The sequence below is a fragment of the Bufo bufo genome, chromosome 7, assembly GCF_905171765.1.
Source record: "Bufo bufo chromosome 7, aBufBuf1.1, whole genome shotgun sequence".
Classification (NCBI taxonomy): Eukaryota; Metazoa; Chordata; class Amphibia; order Anura; family Bufonidae; genus Bufo; species Bufo bufo.
The window spans coordinates 128355902-128373140 of record NC_053395.1 but is presented as its reverse complement, the minus strand read 5'-3'; the positions used below and the strand labels follow the sequence as shown (position 1 = coordinate 128373140).

At 44.6% G+C, this 17239-nt stretch overlaps 1 protein-coding gene across 1 annotated transcript in view; it reads left to right on the top strand.

Moving 5' to 3' along the window:
- Positions 1–16939, top strand: part of CREB1 (cAMP responsive element binding protein 1) — a 72206-nt gene extending 55267 nt beyond the window's left edge. The window contains 3 exon segments of the mRNA XM_040440654.1: positions 13115–13233; positions 13235–13266; positions 14789–16939. Coding sequence (XP_040296588.1) covers positions 13115–13233; positions 13235–13266; positions 14789–14885 — 248 coding nt within the window. The 3' untranslated portion in view covers positions 14886–16939.
- The last annotated feature ends 300 nt before the right edge of the window (positions 16940–17239 follow it).

Sequence of the window (17239 nt, the reverse complement as noted above, 5' to 3'; positions counted from 1 at the left end):
ACCGCGAACTGGGGGTGACCGCATCAAAATGCTTAAAAAACGAGAGTCTGAATGGATTTTTAAGCTACAAACCATTCGACCAATGGGCTTGAATGTAGAATATAGGCCATGGCTCTTCATATGACTTCCCCCGATTCTGTTCCTGTCGGTGTACGTGTTGAAAAAATTGTTCTGCTTTTAATGAAAATATTTGGATAATATATTTCTTTTATTATTTCACTTTCAGGACCCTTTGCTGGATGGGCTTAGCTCAACGGGAGGCGAGATGCTCACTGTTTGGATTGGTGCGGCTTATTCCCTGATTACTGCCTATTATCACACACATTTATTACTGCAACAAGCGCATCTGCTACTGTGGAGGATTTTTTTCACCTGTCAAAGGGTTAAATTGTGACGAGCATTGTGGGAGGGTGATGGCTGCCGCTGTCCCCTCCCCCTTTTTGCCCGTAGATATCCAGTGACGGTGCATCGCATGATAGCACGCCACCAGACATCATACCCTGGGTGTCTTATCCTTGAATCACTGTATTACTTGTTGAATTTACTGTTAGGACGCTTGTCTTTATACTTTTCTGTATGTTACATCCTGCCGCTTGTCATGTGACGCCTCTCTGAGAAGTCACGTGAGACGTTCCAGTGACGTCACGGACATGCGCACCCGCAGTTCCGGGACGCCGCTTCCATGTGGAGCAACTCGCTACACTGTTTCCTCCCTCCATTGAGCACGCCTGATTCCATGCTCGGTCCTGTTATCCTCACATACGTACAGGTGATATTGATTCACTATTGATTGCCACTTATGTATTCCACTGTAATATTAATATTTATATGTACCTGGAAGTTTTGCATATATCGATTATGGTTTTGATTCTTGCTTTCCTCCGGGCTGAACACATTTTTATATTTATGATATGTATTGATACTTTGTTTTTTGTAAAGTTTTGCTAATTGTCAATTATGAATGTGCACTGATTATGACTGCATAAATACCCAGAATTCTCACAGTATTGTATTGCTTGAAAATGGTCCCAGCAAGCGGACCGAAACGTCGCATGGGTGAATAAAGGGTCTCACTCTTTTCACTAAACGGATGTGCCGCGGTGTCTTTCTTTATATATATATATATATATATATATATATATATATATATATATATATATATATAATTTAATTAAAGAAACTCAGCGGCACTTCCGTGAATGTGTGTTTATTCACCCGGTATTATGCGACGTTTCAGTCCTCACAGTGGGACTATTCTCAAGCAGTGGTTACAAAGTAATGGTGCTCAATACACATATAAATTGTGACCCCATCATTATGAGGCAATTAAAATAATTAATAAATAACAGTGATAAAAATGTCAAAAATTGTGTTGCATTAAAATAAATGCTGACTATGAACAATTCATTGACCTACATCAATGTTTCTCGCCCAATTCCTTGGGGGACACAGGAAACCTTGGGTATAGCTCAACTCCCTAGGAGGCGTGACACTAAGTGAAAACTGTTAAGCCCCTCCTCCAGCAGCTATACCCTCAGCCTGGAGAGAGAGACTACCAGTTTTTGCTTAGTGTCCAAGGAGGCAAGACACTTTATTTTTAATTTTATTTTTCACAGGGACAACAGAGACCCCTGGACCTCTGTTTCTCCCGGTCATCCGCACTGCTGCCTCCCCCACAGAAGATAAGGAGGACCAGGGCAGCCCAGCTCTCCTGCATCCCGCCAGCGTAAGGGTCGCCCACACGTCAAGCCCCTCTCCAGCTTCCTGCCACTGCGGTGCCAGCAGCTGAAGGGGCGACCCTGCTGGAATGGACAGAGGGTGAAGACTTCAGGATGGGGAGAGTGGCTGTTCCGTCCCTCCCCCCTTCTTCCTTCTCTGTTTTGAATCGCGCACGCGAACGGAGCCTTGGGGGGCGTGGGGGGGACTTTGCTTCCCGCTCCCCTTCTCATTCCCGCCTTCCACAAGTGACCTCGCCGCTGCTCCTGCTGCTGCTGCACTGCCTAACTTCGTCTGGTAGGACTGTTGACCCCTCCTGGCACCAGCCCCTAGCCTAGGCAGTTTTCCCCAACCTTATCACCACCAACATGTCAGACCCCTCAGGGGCCTCTAGGCCCTGGTATCACGCCTGCACCGCCTGTGAAGCACCCTTTCCACGGGGGCAATCAGACCCGCACTGCTCTGCATGCCAGGCCCCAATACAGGGTCCGCCACTTGCTGTGCCGCCCCCTGTTTCCTTGGATCCACCTGATTGGGCAAGATCCCTGTCCCAGGCCGTGGAAAGTCTTACTCATGTTGTGGGCCGCCTTGTAGACACACAGCCTGCCGCGCAGTCTGCTACACCCCCTGTCGTACCCCCCGGGTCCGCTACTTCTGCCAATCCGTCTGGGTCCCTCGCTCCCAGTGATGCCTCCAGGGCCAGGCACCTCCAGAAGCGCCAGGGACAGAGTGCGCATCTTCCTCAGATGCGTCCCTGTCTCCTCCGCTGGTGCGGACTCAGTCGGTGCCTTCCTCCTCACAGGACATGCCCTCTGAGGAAGAACTGGTGGATTCGGATTGGGAAATGGACTCGGCGTTGCCGTCCAAGCTAGCCTCTGCTGTGGGTCACCTCATTGCCAATATTTGCGACACCTTTAAAATTCACGACGACCCTCCCAGCACCGACAAGGCCGGTGTGTCCTTTTTCCGCCCCAAACAGGCAGGCGTCCACGGTTTTCCCCCTCCATGCCGACTTCTCGTCGGTGGTCTCTAAGGCTTGGACCCGCCCCGATGCCCGCTTTACTCCCCCTAAGAAGTTTGATATCTGTTATCCCTTCCCAGCGGATTGCATCTCCACTTGGGCGTCTCCACCTAAGGTCGACCCTCCCGTGGCCCGCTTGTCTAAAAGCACGGCCATTCCTGTGGCGGACGGCTCCTCTCTTCAGTCCACTGAAGACCGTCGCATGGAATCCCTTACAAAAGCCATATTTGCCGCCTCCGGTTCAGCCCTCAGACCAGTCTTCCGCCTAGGCCGGGAAGGCGGTCTCGGAATGGGCTTCCCAACTGGACCAGGAACTTGATTCGGACGTCTCCCTTCAGGACCTCCGTTCTTTAGCCCAGCTCGTTGTTCAGGCAGGAAAATTCATTTGTGAGGCCTCACTTGATGCGGGTGCCCTCATTGCTCGTTCCTCTGCTCTGGCGGTTTCGGTCAGGAGGGAACTTTGGCTAAAAGTTTGGACGGCGGATGCCGCTTCAAAACGGTCTCTTGCTGGACTTCCCTTCGCGGGTTCCCGTTTATTCGGGACCCGCTTGGACAAGCTCATTTCTGAAGCCACAGGGGGGGGGGAAGAGCACCCATCTTCCCCAACCTAGGACCAAGAGCACCACTCGAGGCCGTCCTGGTTTCTCTCGTTTTAGGTCCTCTGGCCCTCGACCCGCGACCGATCCGTCCTCTAATCCCTCCCAGGATACACGTAAAAAGCCGTTTTTTCGAACTCAGCCCTCCTGGCGTAAGTCCCAACCTGCTCGCCCCTCCTCGGCCAAGCAGACCCCCGCCTGAAGGTGCGCCCCTACCCACCCGGGTGGGGGGCCGCCTCCTCCTTTTCAGGGACATCTGGCAGGCACATGTCTCCGACGCCTGGGCACCAGAGATTGTGTCGTCCGGATACAAACTCGAATTCGCGTCCCTCCCTCCGAATCGCTTCTTTCGCTCCCGTGCCCCGAGGGACCCCAAGTGTGCGGCCGCCTTCTCCGAAGCCATTCGCACCCTTCTGGACAAGGGAGTGATTACTCCCGTTCCGCCAAGGGACAGATTCCAGGGGTTCTACTCGAACCTTTTTGTGGTCCCCAAAAAGGAAGGTTCGGTGAGACCGATATTGAACCTCAAACGGTTAAACCGGTTTCTCCGATCTGTGGTGGCTTCTCTGGAAAAAGGGGAGTTTCTGTCGTCTATCGACATCCAGGATGCTTACCTTCACGTCCCGATCGCTCTGTCTCACCAGCGTTTCCTTCGCTTTGCAGTGGGGAGCGACCACTATCAGTTTGTCGCCCTTCCCTTCGGCCTGGCGACGGCTCCTCGGGTGTTCACCAAGATCCTAGCCCTTGCTCCGCTCCAGGGGTGTTTTTCTACTTCCCTACTTGGACGATCTGCTTATCAAGGCGCCTTCCTTTTCCCGGACGTCCACCAGCGTGGACCTCACACTGCAAACCCTGGAGCGGTTCGGTTGGATTATCAACCTTCTCAAGTCTTCGCTTACCCCTTCCAGACAGCTCGTCTTTCTGGGGATGCTGCTGGATACAGAAGCGGCGGAGATTCGCCTCCCGCCGGAAAAGCGTCTAACCCTTCACCGTTCAGTTCGGACCCTTCTTCTCCACTGCCGTCCGTCCTTCCGGTCCAGTATGCGGGTATTGGGACAGATGGTCTCCTTCTTCAAAGCGATCCTGTTCGCGCAATATCACTCCCGCATCTTCCAGACGGCGATCCTGTCTGCCTGGGACAAGTCCCCGGAGAGTCTGGACTGGCCCTTCGTCCTATCTCCCTCTGTTCGGACCTCCCTCCTCTGGTGGCCACGGACCCCCCTCCAGGGAAAATCCTTTCTGCCGATTGCCTGGTTGGTGGTCATTACCAACGCCAGTCTGCAAGGTTGGGGGGGGGGGGGGTTGTTTCCTCCCCGGTCCCTCCAGGGCATTTGGTCTCCATCGGAGTCCAAGCTGCCGATAAACATTCTGAAACTGAGGGCGATTCTCCTATCGCTCTGACACTGGACTCCCCTGCTTCGGGGCCATCCCGTCTGTGTCCAGTCGAACAACGCCACGGCCGTGGCATACATAAATCATCAAGTGTCACACATCCTCCGCTGTCGGCAATTTACATCCCGGGGGTGGAAAACTAGGCGGCGGACTTTCTCAGCCGGACCACGATCGACCCGGGCGAGTGGTCTCTGCATCCCAACGTGTTCGAGTCCATTTGCCTCCGTTGGAGTCGTCCAGATGTGGATTTCATGGCCTCCAGGTTGAACCACAAGCTCCCCACCTTCCTGTGTTCTTCCGTGGACTGAATTTTTTTCCCTCCTGTATGTGTTTCCGCCCCTCCCCCTTCTGCCGCGGGTTCTCCGGAAAATCGCGACAGAGGGCATGCCTACGATTCTGATAGCTCCGGATTGGCCTCGCTGGCCTTGGTACGCCGACCTAATGCTGCTCCTGGCAGACGCGCCTTGGCCGCTGCCTCTAAGAGAAGACCTTCTCTCTCAAGGGCTGATCTTCCACCAGCATTTAGGGTCGCTACGTTTAACGGCATGGCAATTGAGACCACAGTTTTAACGCAACGGGGTTTTTCGGCGGATGTGGTTCGTACCATGATCCGCACACGGAAGCCAGCGTCGTCCAGGATTTACTACCGGACTTGGCGGTTTTACCTAGGTATTTGCGACCAATCTGGATGTTCATCCTCTTCGTTTTTTCCCTTTCCCACGATCCTGTCCTTCCTACGGTCTGGCCTGGACCTGTGTCTGGGTCTCGGCTCGTTAAAGGGTCAGGTCTCTGCGCTTTCCATCCTCTTCCAGCGTCCTTTGGCCCCTCTCGGACCTGTCAAAACCTTTATCCAGGGAGTCGCTCACTCTGTTCCCCCGTATCGCTCTCCTATTCCACCCTGGGACCTTAATGTTGTGCTCTCGGCGCTCCAGTCCTCCCCCTTTCGAGCCGTTACGGAGGGTCTCTCTTCGCCTTTTGTCCTGCAAGGTTATTTTCCTTGTGACCATCATGTCCCTTCGACGGGTGTCTGAATTGGCGGCTGTGGCGAAGCCAACCTCGCCACTGGGCTTCGGAGGGGCCTGGCTACCAGCCTCTTGCCTCAGGATTATGGCCCATACTAACTTTAAAGGAGCAGACAGACCGGCCGCACAGCTTAAATCTATGGAACGGTTTTGGGCAGGAAATTGTGCTTGCGGTCGGTCATAAAGGACTTCCACTTAACTTTTGATCCGCTGGAGGGATTTGTGTGATTTTTGGAAGTTTGTTTGATGTATGCTGAGTTTAAATATGTAATTTTTATGGAGATGGAATGTATGGTTTTAAAGTTAGTGTATGTTTAAAAACTATATTTTTACTGTCTGTGATAGTTATGTTAATCCATAAATATATCACAGACAGATGGGAGGATTTTGTGTATTTGGGTGGTGATTCCTGTCCTGTTGTTCCACATGTGTATTGGTGATTTCCCTTTTGTCTTGAGAGATAATTGGATTACTCCTTGGGTGTCTCCAGGGCAGAGAGGAGGAAACCATGATGCATTGTGGGATGTATTGTGTCTGTCTTTCCTGCAGTGCTGCATATCTGTCCTGTGTCATAGTCTTCATTCTGGTCCCCTAGGGGAGTGTCCACCAGATGGGGACCTGCATAAATACGGGCGGGTAGCCCTCAATAAAGTGTTCCTGTTTTACCCTTTTATCATGTTGAGGCTGATGTTTGGGTAACTGATCGACGCTGGGGATTTGCTATACGCTGGGAGATTTGCTATACTCCCCTGGCTACTATAACTACTAGCTCTTTTAAGAGCTGTTCCTGCTCTCTGGTTTTAGGAGAGGATCACCTACTGGAGCCTGGATTCTTGTCGTAGGTCCAGGTGGGTAGGAGACGGTGAGACCTCAACAAGCTTCGGCGGTTCGTGGGGTCTGCAGTGCTGACGGTGTCAAGTAGAGTGCTTGGAGTCCTCGGAAAGCACTAGGAGCATCCATTCAACGGAGGTACCCAGTCGGGGTGCTAGGAGTTCCGTTACAGCGGCACTTTCTTGTACTGAGCCCCTTTTGGTCTTCCACCAGGATAAGGCTGTTCTCCGTTCGGTTCCTTCCTTCCTCCTGAAGGTGGTCTCCACCTTTCACCTCAATGAGGACATCGTCCTCCCTTCCCTTTGTCCGTCTCCTTTTCACCCTAGAGAACGGGAGCTTCACCACCTGGATGTTATTAGGGCCCGGAGGCTTTACCTGGCGGTCACCGGACCCTTTCGGCGCACGGACTCTTTTTGTGGTTCCGGAAGGTCCGTGCAAGAGGTTGGCGGCGTCCAGGGTGTCTATTGCCCGCTTCATCAAGATGGCTATTGCCGAGGCTTACAGCGCCAAGGGCAAGGAGACGCCTTTTGGTGTTACCGCTCATTCTACCAGAGTGGTCGGTGCCTCTTGGGCTCAGAGGCATCGGGCTTCGGCTGAACAACTGTGTAAGGCGGCCACTTTGTCTTCCTTGCACACCTTCACCAAGTTCTACAGGGTGAACACCTATGCATCGGCGGATGCTGCTTTGGGTCGCCTGGTCTTGCAGGCGGCGGTTTCTTGATACCTCCAGTGGTTTTTGCCTTGGGCTGTAGTCCCTCCCCTCTTGGACTGCTCTCGAACGTCCCAAGGTTTCCGTTGTCCCCCCCAAGGAATTGGGCGAGAAAACGAGATTTTTGTATAACTTACCAGTAAAATCTCTTTCTCGCTCTTCCTTGGGAGACACAGCACCCACCCATTGTTCTGGTTTACCGTTACGGTTTAGTTGCCCCTGTCAGGTAGTTGACTTGTTTGGTTTCACATGATTGGTCATTGCCTTTTTTTCACTACTTGGACACGCAACTGGTCTCTCTCTCCAGGCTGAGGGTATAGCTGCTGGAGGAGGGGCTTAACAGTTTTCACTTAGTGTCACGCCTCCTAGGGAGTTGAGCTATACCCAAGGTTTCCTGTGTCCCCCAAGGAAGAGCGAGAAAAGAGATTTTACTGGTAAGTTATACAAAAATCTAGTTTTTTTTACATTCATACAAGTTATTATGTGCAAATAATGTGATTTAAAATATACAGTTCAATATTAATAAGATAATTAAAAACACCTGTATACAACCGTGCTTTAAATATAGAATTGCTTACAGCTGATGGTAAGGAAGGGAGAACACTAACTGCCCAGCTGTGTGTAGGGAAACATGGCTCCCATCTGTGCTTACAGACTGCGCATGTCAGAAATATACTTAGAAGAAAAACCAGGACCTGTGACGTCCACCTGACAAATCACATGTGCTCACATGATCGCAAGCCGCATCAGAGGCTGTCAGGGAACCCACAGGTCCTGGAAGGTACAGCTTTCCAAGAAGGGCATAATCAGAAGCTATATATCACATTTGAATCCACGGGTCCAGGAAGGTACAAAGCCACCTGATCAAAGATATATAGATATTTAAACAGTAAATGGAGTGTAAAGTAACAATAGACACCCGATATTCTAAAGAAGGATAACTTTAAGAATATACTGAAATCTAAATAATTGTGTTGTGTTTGTGTGTATATATACTGTATGTGTGTATGTATGTATGTATGTATGTATATATGTGTATATATATATATATATATATATAGTATATATAATACACACACTCTCACACTCACACACTCACACACTCACACTCTGTAAGCACAGATGCTCTGGGAGGCCCATGTTTCCCTACACATGCTGGGCAGTTAGTGTTCTCCGCTTCCTTCCCATCAGCTGTAAGCGATTCTATATTTAAAGCACTGGTTGTATACAGTGTTTTTAATTATCTTATATTGAACTGTATATTTTTCACATTATTTGCACATAACTGTGTATGAATGTAAAAAACATGGGTGTAGGTCAATGAATTGTACATGGTCAGCACTTGTTTTAACCCCTTAAGGACCCTGCCATATTTTCACCTTAAGGACCCGGCCATTTTTTTGCAAATCTGACATGTCACTTTATGTTGGAGATAACTTTAAAACGCTTTTACTTATCCAAGCCATTCTGAGATTGTTTTCTCGTCACGTATTGTACTTCATGACGGTGGTAAAATTGAGTCAAAAAAATAATTTTTATTTATAACAAAAATTCCAAATTTACCAAAAATAGGAAAAATTAGCAAATTTCAATTTCTCTACTTTTTATAATAGATAGTAATACCTCCAAAAATAGTGTATTACTTTACATTCCCCATATGTCTACTTCATGTTTGGATCATTTTGTGAATTGCCATTTTATTTTTTTTGGGGATGTTACAAGGCTTAGAAGTTTTAGAAGCAAATCTTGACATTTTTCAGAATTTTCTAAAACCCACTTTTCAGGACCAGTTCAGGTTTCGAAGTCACTTGTGAGGCTTACATAATAGATACCCCATTTTACATACTACACCCATCAAGATATTAAAAACAGATTTTACAAACATTGTTAACCCTTAAAGGTGTTTCACAAGAATTATGGAAAATAGAGATGATTTTTACTTCTTTGGCAGATTTCCATTTGAATCCATTTTTTCCAGTTACAAAGCAAGGGTTAACAGCCAAACAAAACTTAATATTTATGGCTCCGATTCTGTAGTTTACAGAAACACCGCATATGTGGTCGTAAACTGCTGTACGGGCACACGGCATTGCGCAGAAGAAAGGAATGCCATACGGTTTTTTGGAAGGCAGATTTGCCTGGACTGTTTCTTTATACACCATGTCCCATTCGAAGCCCCCCCTGATGCACCCCTAGAGTAGAAAACTCGAAAAAAGTGACCTCCATTTTGAAAACAACAGGATAAGGGCGGCAGTTTTGTTGTTACTATTATAGGGTACATATGATTTTGGTTGCTCTATATTACACTTTTTTGTTAGGTAAGGTAACAAGAAATAGCTGTTTTGGCACCGTTTTTATTTTTTGTTATTTCCAACATTCATCTGACAGGTTAGATCATGTGGTATTTTTATAGAGCAGGTTGTCACGGACGCAACAATACCAAATATGACAACTTTTTTGTTTGTTGGTTGTTTCAGTTTTACATAACAAAGCATTAAAAAAAAAAATATATTTTTTGTGTCTCCATTCTGAAAGCCATAGTTTTATTTATTTTTTGGGCGACTGTCTTATGTAGGGGCATGAGATGACTGTTTGATTGCTACTATTATAGGGTGCATATGACTTTTTGATCGCTTACTATTACACTTTTTGTGATGTAAGGTGACAAAAAATGGCTTTTTTAAAAATGTATTATTTTTTTTATTTTTTTTACGGTATTCACCTAAGGGGTTGGGTCATGTGATATTTTTATAGAGCAGGTTATTACGGACACGGCAATACCTAATATGTCTACTTTTTTTTATTTATGTAAGGTTTACACAATGATTTCATTTAAAAAATAAAATAAAATCATGTTTTAGTGTCTCCATAGTTTTTTTTAAAGTTTTTGGGTGATTATCTTAGGTAGGGTACCATTTTTGCGGGATGAGGCGACGGTTAGATTGGCACTATCTTGGGGTGCATATGACTTTTTGATCGCTTGCTTTTACACTTTTTGTGATATAAGGTGACAAAAAAATGGCTTTTTTTTTTTTTTTTTTTTTTTTTTTACGGTGTTCACCTGAGGGGTTAGGTCATGTGGTATTTTTATAGAGCCGGTCATTCCGGACGCGGCGATACATAATATGTATACTTTTTTTTAATTTAAGTTTTACACAATAACAGCATTTTTAAAACAAAAAAAAAAATGTTTTAGTGTCTCCATATTCTGAGCCATAGTTATTTTTATTTATTGGGCGATTGTCTTAGGTAGGGGCTCGTTTTTTGCGGGATGAGGTGACTGTTAGATTGGTACTGATTTTGTCGGGCATACGCCTTTTCGATCGCTGGTGTTGCACTTTTAGGCTCAGTTCACACCTGAGCGTTCTGAAAGGAGCGCTCTGTATGCGCGATTGTTACGGACGTTTACAAGCGCGCATACAGAGACAAGTGTGCACACAGTGTCGCGCGTTCCCGAAAGTCTATGTTACGGGGAACGCGCGACAAGCGCCCAAAAAAACCTCCTGTACTTGTGTGAGCGTCGGGCGTTTTACAGCGCGATCGTACGCGCTGTAAAACGCCCAGGTGAGAAACCATTCCCATAGGGAAGCAATGGATTCTCCTGTTGAGCGTTTTACAGCGCGTAGGAACGCGCTGTAAAACGCTCAGGTGTGAACTGAGCCTAAGTGATGTAAAGTAACAAAAAAAATGCTCTTTTAGCACTTTTTTTTTTTTTTAACTGTGTTCACCTGAGGGGTTAGGTCATGTGATATTTTTATAGAGCTGGTCGATACGGATGCAGCGATACCTAAAATGTCTACTTTTCTTTTTTTTCCTTTTTTCTTTACAATTTTTTATTTTGGGAAAAAGACACTTATTTATTTTTTACTTGAAACTGTGCTGTATTGAACTGTTAGTGTTCTTACACTGGAAAACGCTAACAGTTGCCTAGGAGACCCAGCCTGGGGGCTGGGCTTCTTAGGCCTCCGTACATGCCGAGCCCCAAGCCTTAGAATGGCTTTGGGGCTGCCATGGCTACCATCGAGTCCTCGCCACAGCAGCACGGGGACCCGATGGATGAGGTGATGGAGTGCAAACCTTCCATATACACGGTCCGCGCTGACCGCGGTATATGCGGGTTAATGCATCTGCATCATCACCAATGTTGGTGGATGCAGCAGGGATCTGGCTGTCAGTAACAGGGGGGGGGGGGGGGGGAGGAAGTTACAGCAGTACAAGAATGCTCGTCCTGAGGCACTAACTATCGGCCGTTTAGGACGAGCATTCTCGTCCTGGGTCCTTAACGTATTAACGAAACACAATTTTTGAGAGTGATAAAATTTTTATTTTTTTTTCATTATTTAATTGCTTCATAATGATTGGGTCACTATTTATATGTGTATTGAGCACCATTACTTTGTAACCACTGTTTGAGAATAGTCCCACTAAGAGGACTGAAACGTTTGCACGATACCAGGTGAATAAACGCATCTTTAGGGTCCATTCACACGTCCGTTGTTTCTTTCCTGATCTGTTCCGTTTTTTTGCTGAACATATCTGGACCCATTCATTTTCAAATGGGTCCTGGAAAAAACGGACAGCTCAATGTCTGATTTTTTTCAGGACCCATTGAAAATGAATGGGTCCAGATCTGTTCAGCAAAAAATGGAACAGATCAGGAAAGAAACAACGGACGTGTGAATGGACCCTTACTTTTTGTATGTTTGGGCTTGAGGGATCGCCCTTCAGCCACTGGCACTCCAGCATTTGCTTGATTTACAGCGGGGCTCACTGATTATAACAGAGCTGTGTGAGTGCTCTATTTTTGTCGGACAACTAGTAATTTTTATTAGTACCATTTTGGGGATACATAAGACTTATTGATTGCCTAGTAGGTGTACACTGAAGGCAGACATGGGAGCCTTCAATAGACCTCTAGATGTTATGTAAAGGCATTGAAACCCCATGATTGCATTTGCGGTGTGCTAATTAGTGACAGAGGGAACTCCCTCCATCTGAAACATCTGAACACTCGCTGTGCTCTGGTCTAAACCTGCTCTGCTGTAAAAAGGAATTGTGCAGGTTTAAAGCCCACTAGTGACCGCCATAAAAACACGTATGGGCAGTCACCAACAGGGTTCATGTTGGATTGCAAGGACTCCCACCCAGCACTAGTGCATGCCAAGATCCCTGTTCTTTAACTTTTTTTTTTATTTTTATTTTTTTTTAAATCCCAGTTTTGATTTTATAAAGTTTTTTTTTTTTTTTTTGTGTGTTAATTTTTTATGTACCTGTCTTACTGGGTTACAAACATCTTTTATCTTTATGTTGCCATTCATCTAATTCTCTGCATGGATTAAACTTTTATCAAAAGAAATGTGGTTTCTTGTCAGATGAATGGAATGGTAGCTTGCATGATTCTCGTAATTGGTAGGGGTCCCAGTGGTCGGACCAGCACTGATTAGACACTTACACCCCTATCCTGTGGATAGATGAGTTGGAATCCTGGGAACTTTTTTAGTTGTTCTTGTGATTGTATGTGTTACCCTAAAATAGTATTATTATATTATTTTTTTTTATTCATTGTCTACCTTTTAACTTTTTATATGTTGCTTATCTGTTCTAGGACAGTCTTTTGTGCATGGTATACTTCATAGGATAGATTATAGATAGTGTGGATATTAGATGGGATAAAAATATAATTTTTTTATATATATATATAATTTTTTTTATATTTTACTAAACATTTCAACTGTAAATTGACATCATCCCTGTTACAATAACTATTGTGTTTAGACTATATATACTATAAACTATTTAAAAAATATATATACATATCCCATTTTAGCTGCCTCAGGAGATGTACAGACTTACCAGATTCGCACAGCTCCCACAAGCACGATTGCACCAGGGGTGGTCATGGCATCATCTCCAGCAATCCCTGCCCAGCCTGCTGAGGAAGCCAGCACGGAAGAGAGAAGTGAGACTTATGAAGAACAGGTATGATAGTTCTCTGTGTGTTTTAAGGTTATAAGGGTTCTGACCCCTGGGATCCTCACCGATATTAAAATTGAAGGCGCAGCAATGCAGTTCTAGCACTGCGCTCCCATCACTGTTTTTACCGTTGAACAGGGCCACGTTGCAGTTCCCAGATGGTCAGGAGCACTGTTCTGCAGGGCAAATTTAGAAGAGGATGCAACATTAATCATCTCTGAAGCCCTCTTCATTCTGAGGATCAGTTTCGAGTCCCACAGGTTCTTCCCCCACTAATGAAAAAGTGGTGGCATATCTTTGCCCCATGCTATCACTTAACAAGATGGGGATAACCTTGATACATAATTTGTCTATGAAGTCATGACTACAACCATATGTTCAGACTAGGCACCTCACGGCATTGACATACTAGTATGTATAGACAAAAGTATTGAGACATCTACACGTTTACACCTACAGGAGCTTTTATGACATCCCCTTCTAAATCCTTAGCATTAATATGGAGTTAATAATAATCTTTCTTTATAAAGCGCCAACAAAACTGCAGCACTTTAGAATTCAAAGGGAACAGGTACAAACAAAGTGGACATCACAGAATGAAAAGACAACAGTTCAGACAGTATGAGTGAGAGCTACAACCTGCGGAGATAGGGGTGATTACATGAGGCATAAGTGCTTTTATTGTACAACAACCTTTCTGGGATGGCCTTTTACAAGGTTTTGGAGTGTGTCCGTGGAAATTTTTGCCCATTCACCCAGATGAGCATTTTTTGAGGTCAGACCTGTGTTGTTGGATGAGGTGGCCTGACTCGCAGTCTGCTTTCTAATTCCCAAAGGTGTTCAGTGTGGTTGAGGTCACTGCTGTGTGTGGGTCAGTCAAGTTCTGCCACACCAAACTCACCCTACTATGCCATTAAAAACCACACTCAAATTCAGTGTTTTTTGTTTTTTCGTGTAAGGACCCTTAGGTCATTTCAGATGGCCATGGGAGGTCTGGAAAAATGGTTTCTTGTGACAAACACCTTTTACCAGACTGACCGTGACATGTCTGAACTGAACTCACAGCATCAAAGTGATGTATCATGATAACTATGATTACAGTAAAGTAGTGCCACGGTTTGTAAGAACTCATAGCATCATAAGTTTACTATGGTGCCATGAGTTGGGTCAGACAAGCTGCGGTCAATGGATTGTTTTCTCTCGGGACCACACATGGCCATCTGAAATCAGCCTTAGGCCTCTTACACACGGCCTTTGTGGGTTCGTTCTGTGCATTGGGGGACCGCAATTTGCAGTCCCCAATGCCACGGGCGGCGGCGGGACGGATCGAGACCCATTTAACTTAAATGGGTCCATGATCTGTCCGCACCGCAAAAAGAGATCTCCAAAAAGATCGAAAGGTTTTGATGGTCAGTTGTCAACACACATTTGCCCATATAGTGTAATTTGTCTTCCATTTGTTGAACACATGTTTTTTTTTATTGATGGCTAATTTACAGCACTGTTTGGTTTGTTTTTGTTCCAACAGGATAGCTGCTCGGGAATGTCGCCGGAAAAAGAAAGAATATGTCAAATGCTTAGAGAACAGAGTAGCAGTCCTTGAAAATCAAACAAACATTGATTGAAGAACTGAAAGCACTTAGGACCTCTATTGCCACAAATCTGACTAAGATGGGCAGGTTAATTTAGGTTTATGAACCCCTAACGATGAGACTGGTTGACCATAAACCTGATGAACTGTATTTTTTTATTTCATTTTCTATATTCCCCTTTTGCGCAAAACTGCCTGACCGCCACAACAGGATTTCATTTCATCTATGCTTTTTGCATTAAACCTGTGAATGCTTCTTAACTCCTGCCTCCAAAACCAAGAGAATTTAACATCTGGTCAAGATCAAGAAGAAAAAAGACTTATTTTATTATTATTATTATTATTTTTTTTTTTATCAGATTTTGTTTATTTGCAATTCTGCTTTGGCCCTACCTACTTTTAGCTCCACATTGTTAGTACAGGGAAGGTTTGTGTATAGATATATATAATGCATTGAGGCATCTATCACTCATTTGGCTCTTAGTACAATTAATATACTGTATTATTGGAGCTAATTACAGACACTGCCTTGCTTTGCCATCTACTTTACTCCACTAAGCCTGGCCCAAGCATAGATGAGAGATTGATCAGTTCATTGAGCTGTCCAGCTGACCATAGCCAACACAATGGAAGATAACCATTTTAATGCATTGTGTTTTGGGGATGATTGGACTGGGGTTTTGCTCGGCAGCTGCACCAATCATTTGACAAGTTAGCGCATTCTACTCTTTCTACATTAAGCAGCTGTGCAAAACTTTATTGAAAGGTCTTTCTAAGCACACTGAGGTACATTTACTAAGTTTTAAAGGACGAAAGTCGAAGGAGGACCTTAAAGAAGCACTCCTTAGTTCAAAAGGAAATACAGGAATGATTGATTTGAATTTCAACACTTGTGCATTCTGTCAAGGAAAGCAGAATGTCTAATTATTCACTGAACGGTTGACACTCTGGGCAATTTTTAAAACTGAAATCAATTTCTTTATGTACTGTACCTTGTTAAACTCAAATCCCTATCACCAGCAACCTGTTGTGGGATGTTGACTCCACATTTATATTTATAAATTGGATTATTTTTTTTTTTTTTGTTCCTTCCCTGTGCCCATGTTTGAAAAGATATAAAAAAAAAAAAAAAAAAAAAAATTGTACTAAACGGGCACATCCAATTGGTTTACTGTTAGCCTCTGCTCACTGCAACATTTGAAATCCGAAGCTTACTTAGTGTTTTGGGATTTGTTGTTCTTGTAAAATATTTTATGTTGAGTAGAGTTATCATGTACTATTTGAAATCATTTTGTATTTTAAAACTTATGATGTATTTTTGCATCAAAAACATTTTTTTACTTTGTGTGCAGAATTCCTTTGTGCTTATGTGCTATTGTATATACCCTATATTTTAACTTTTTACACACATATATTACTATATAAATTGAATTTCTGAAATTCAAACAGTTTTGTAATCTTAGAATGTGTTTTCTGAGGTGGTCAGGGCTAAAAGTTTCAAGTTACAGTATTAAAATTTACAAGACAATTTATAGAAACTAGCAAGGGCTGGTTCAAAACAGATTTGGTTTAGGAACCGTTTTACGGATATTAATTATACTTCATTAAACAGCTAAAGGTTTCGAGATGACAAAATGGAATTACAAACCTGGAAAGAAATATAAATCTGTTTTAAGGCTGCCTGCACTGGTAGGGCTCTGCAAGAATTTCTGTGTTCCGCGCTAAATCCACATCAAAATCTGCATGTGTTACTTGCAGATTTTGTTGTGATTTAACCTCAGCCTTCCATTGAAAAGGGTCGAGCCACACCAAAAATCGCAAACAGTTGACATGCTGTGGATTCAGAATCCCGTGGGAGGACAATTTCTGCTTTTAAAAAAAAAAAAGCTAATTGCACATGAATTTGTCTAATCTCCTACAGTTTGCTGGTGCTGTATTACATGGTGGTTTTTCTGCACAGAAAAAAACGTGCATAATCCACACCATGTGCAGGTTGCCTTAAAAGGAGGCTGCACCTAATTTTCACCAATATAACTAACACTGCCCCATAGAAGATTGCAAACGCTTTCCAAGCATACCTTTGTGTACTATGTGTCTGTATTTCATGTCCAGGAAAATGCACTTTTATATGCTAGAAAACAGCTCCCAAGTGCCCAGCTGAAAAGTGAAAGTAAAAACGGCTTTCACTCCTGACTCGATTTCTAACGGCTATATCTTCTGATATAGTGGATATAATTCTGTGGTTCTGTTATAGTTTGAAAGGTTAGAATCTTTCTAGCTGTACCAATCCGAAGATATGAGCAGCTGAAGCAGCCATCCCCTCTTCAGTCCTGGTTTGCTTTGGCCACTTAGGAGCTGTTTTCCAGCAGAATAAAAGTGCTTTTTCTG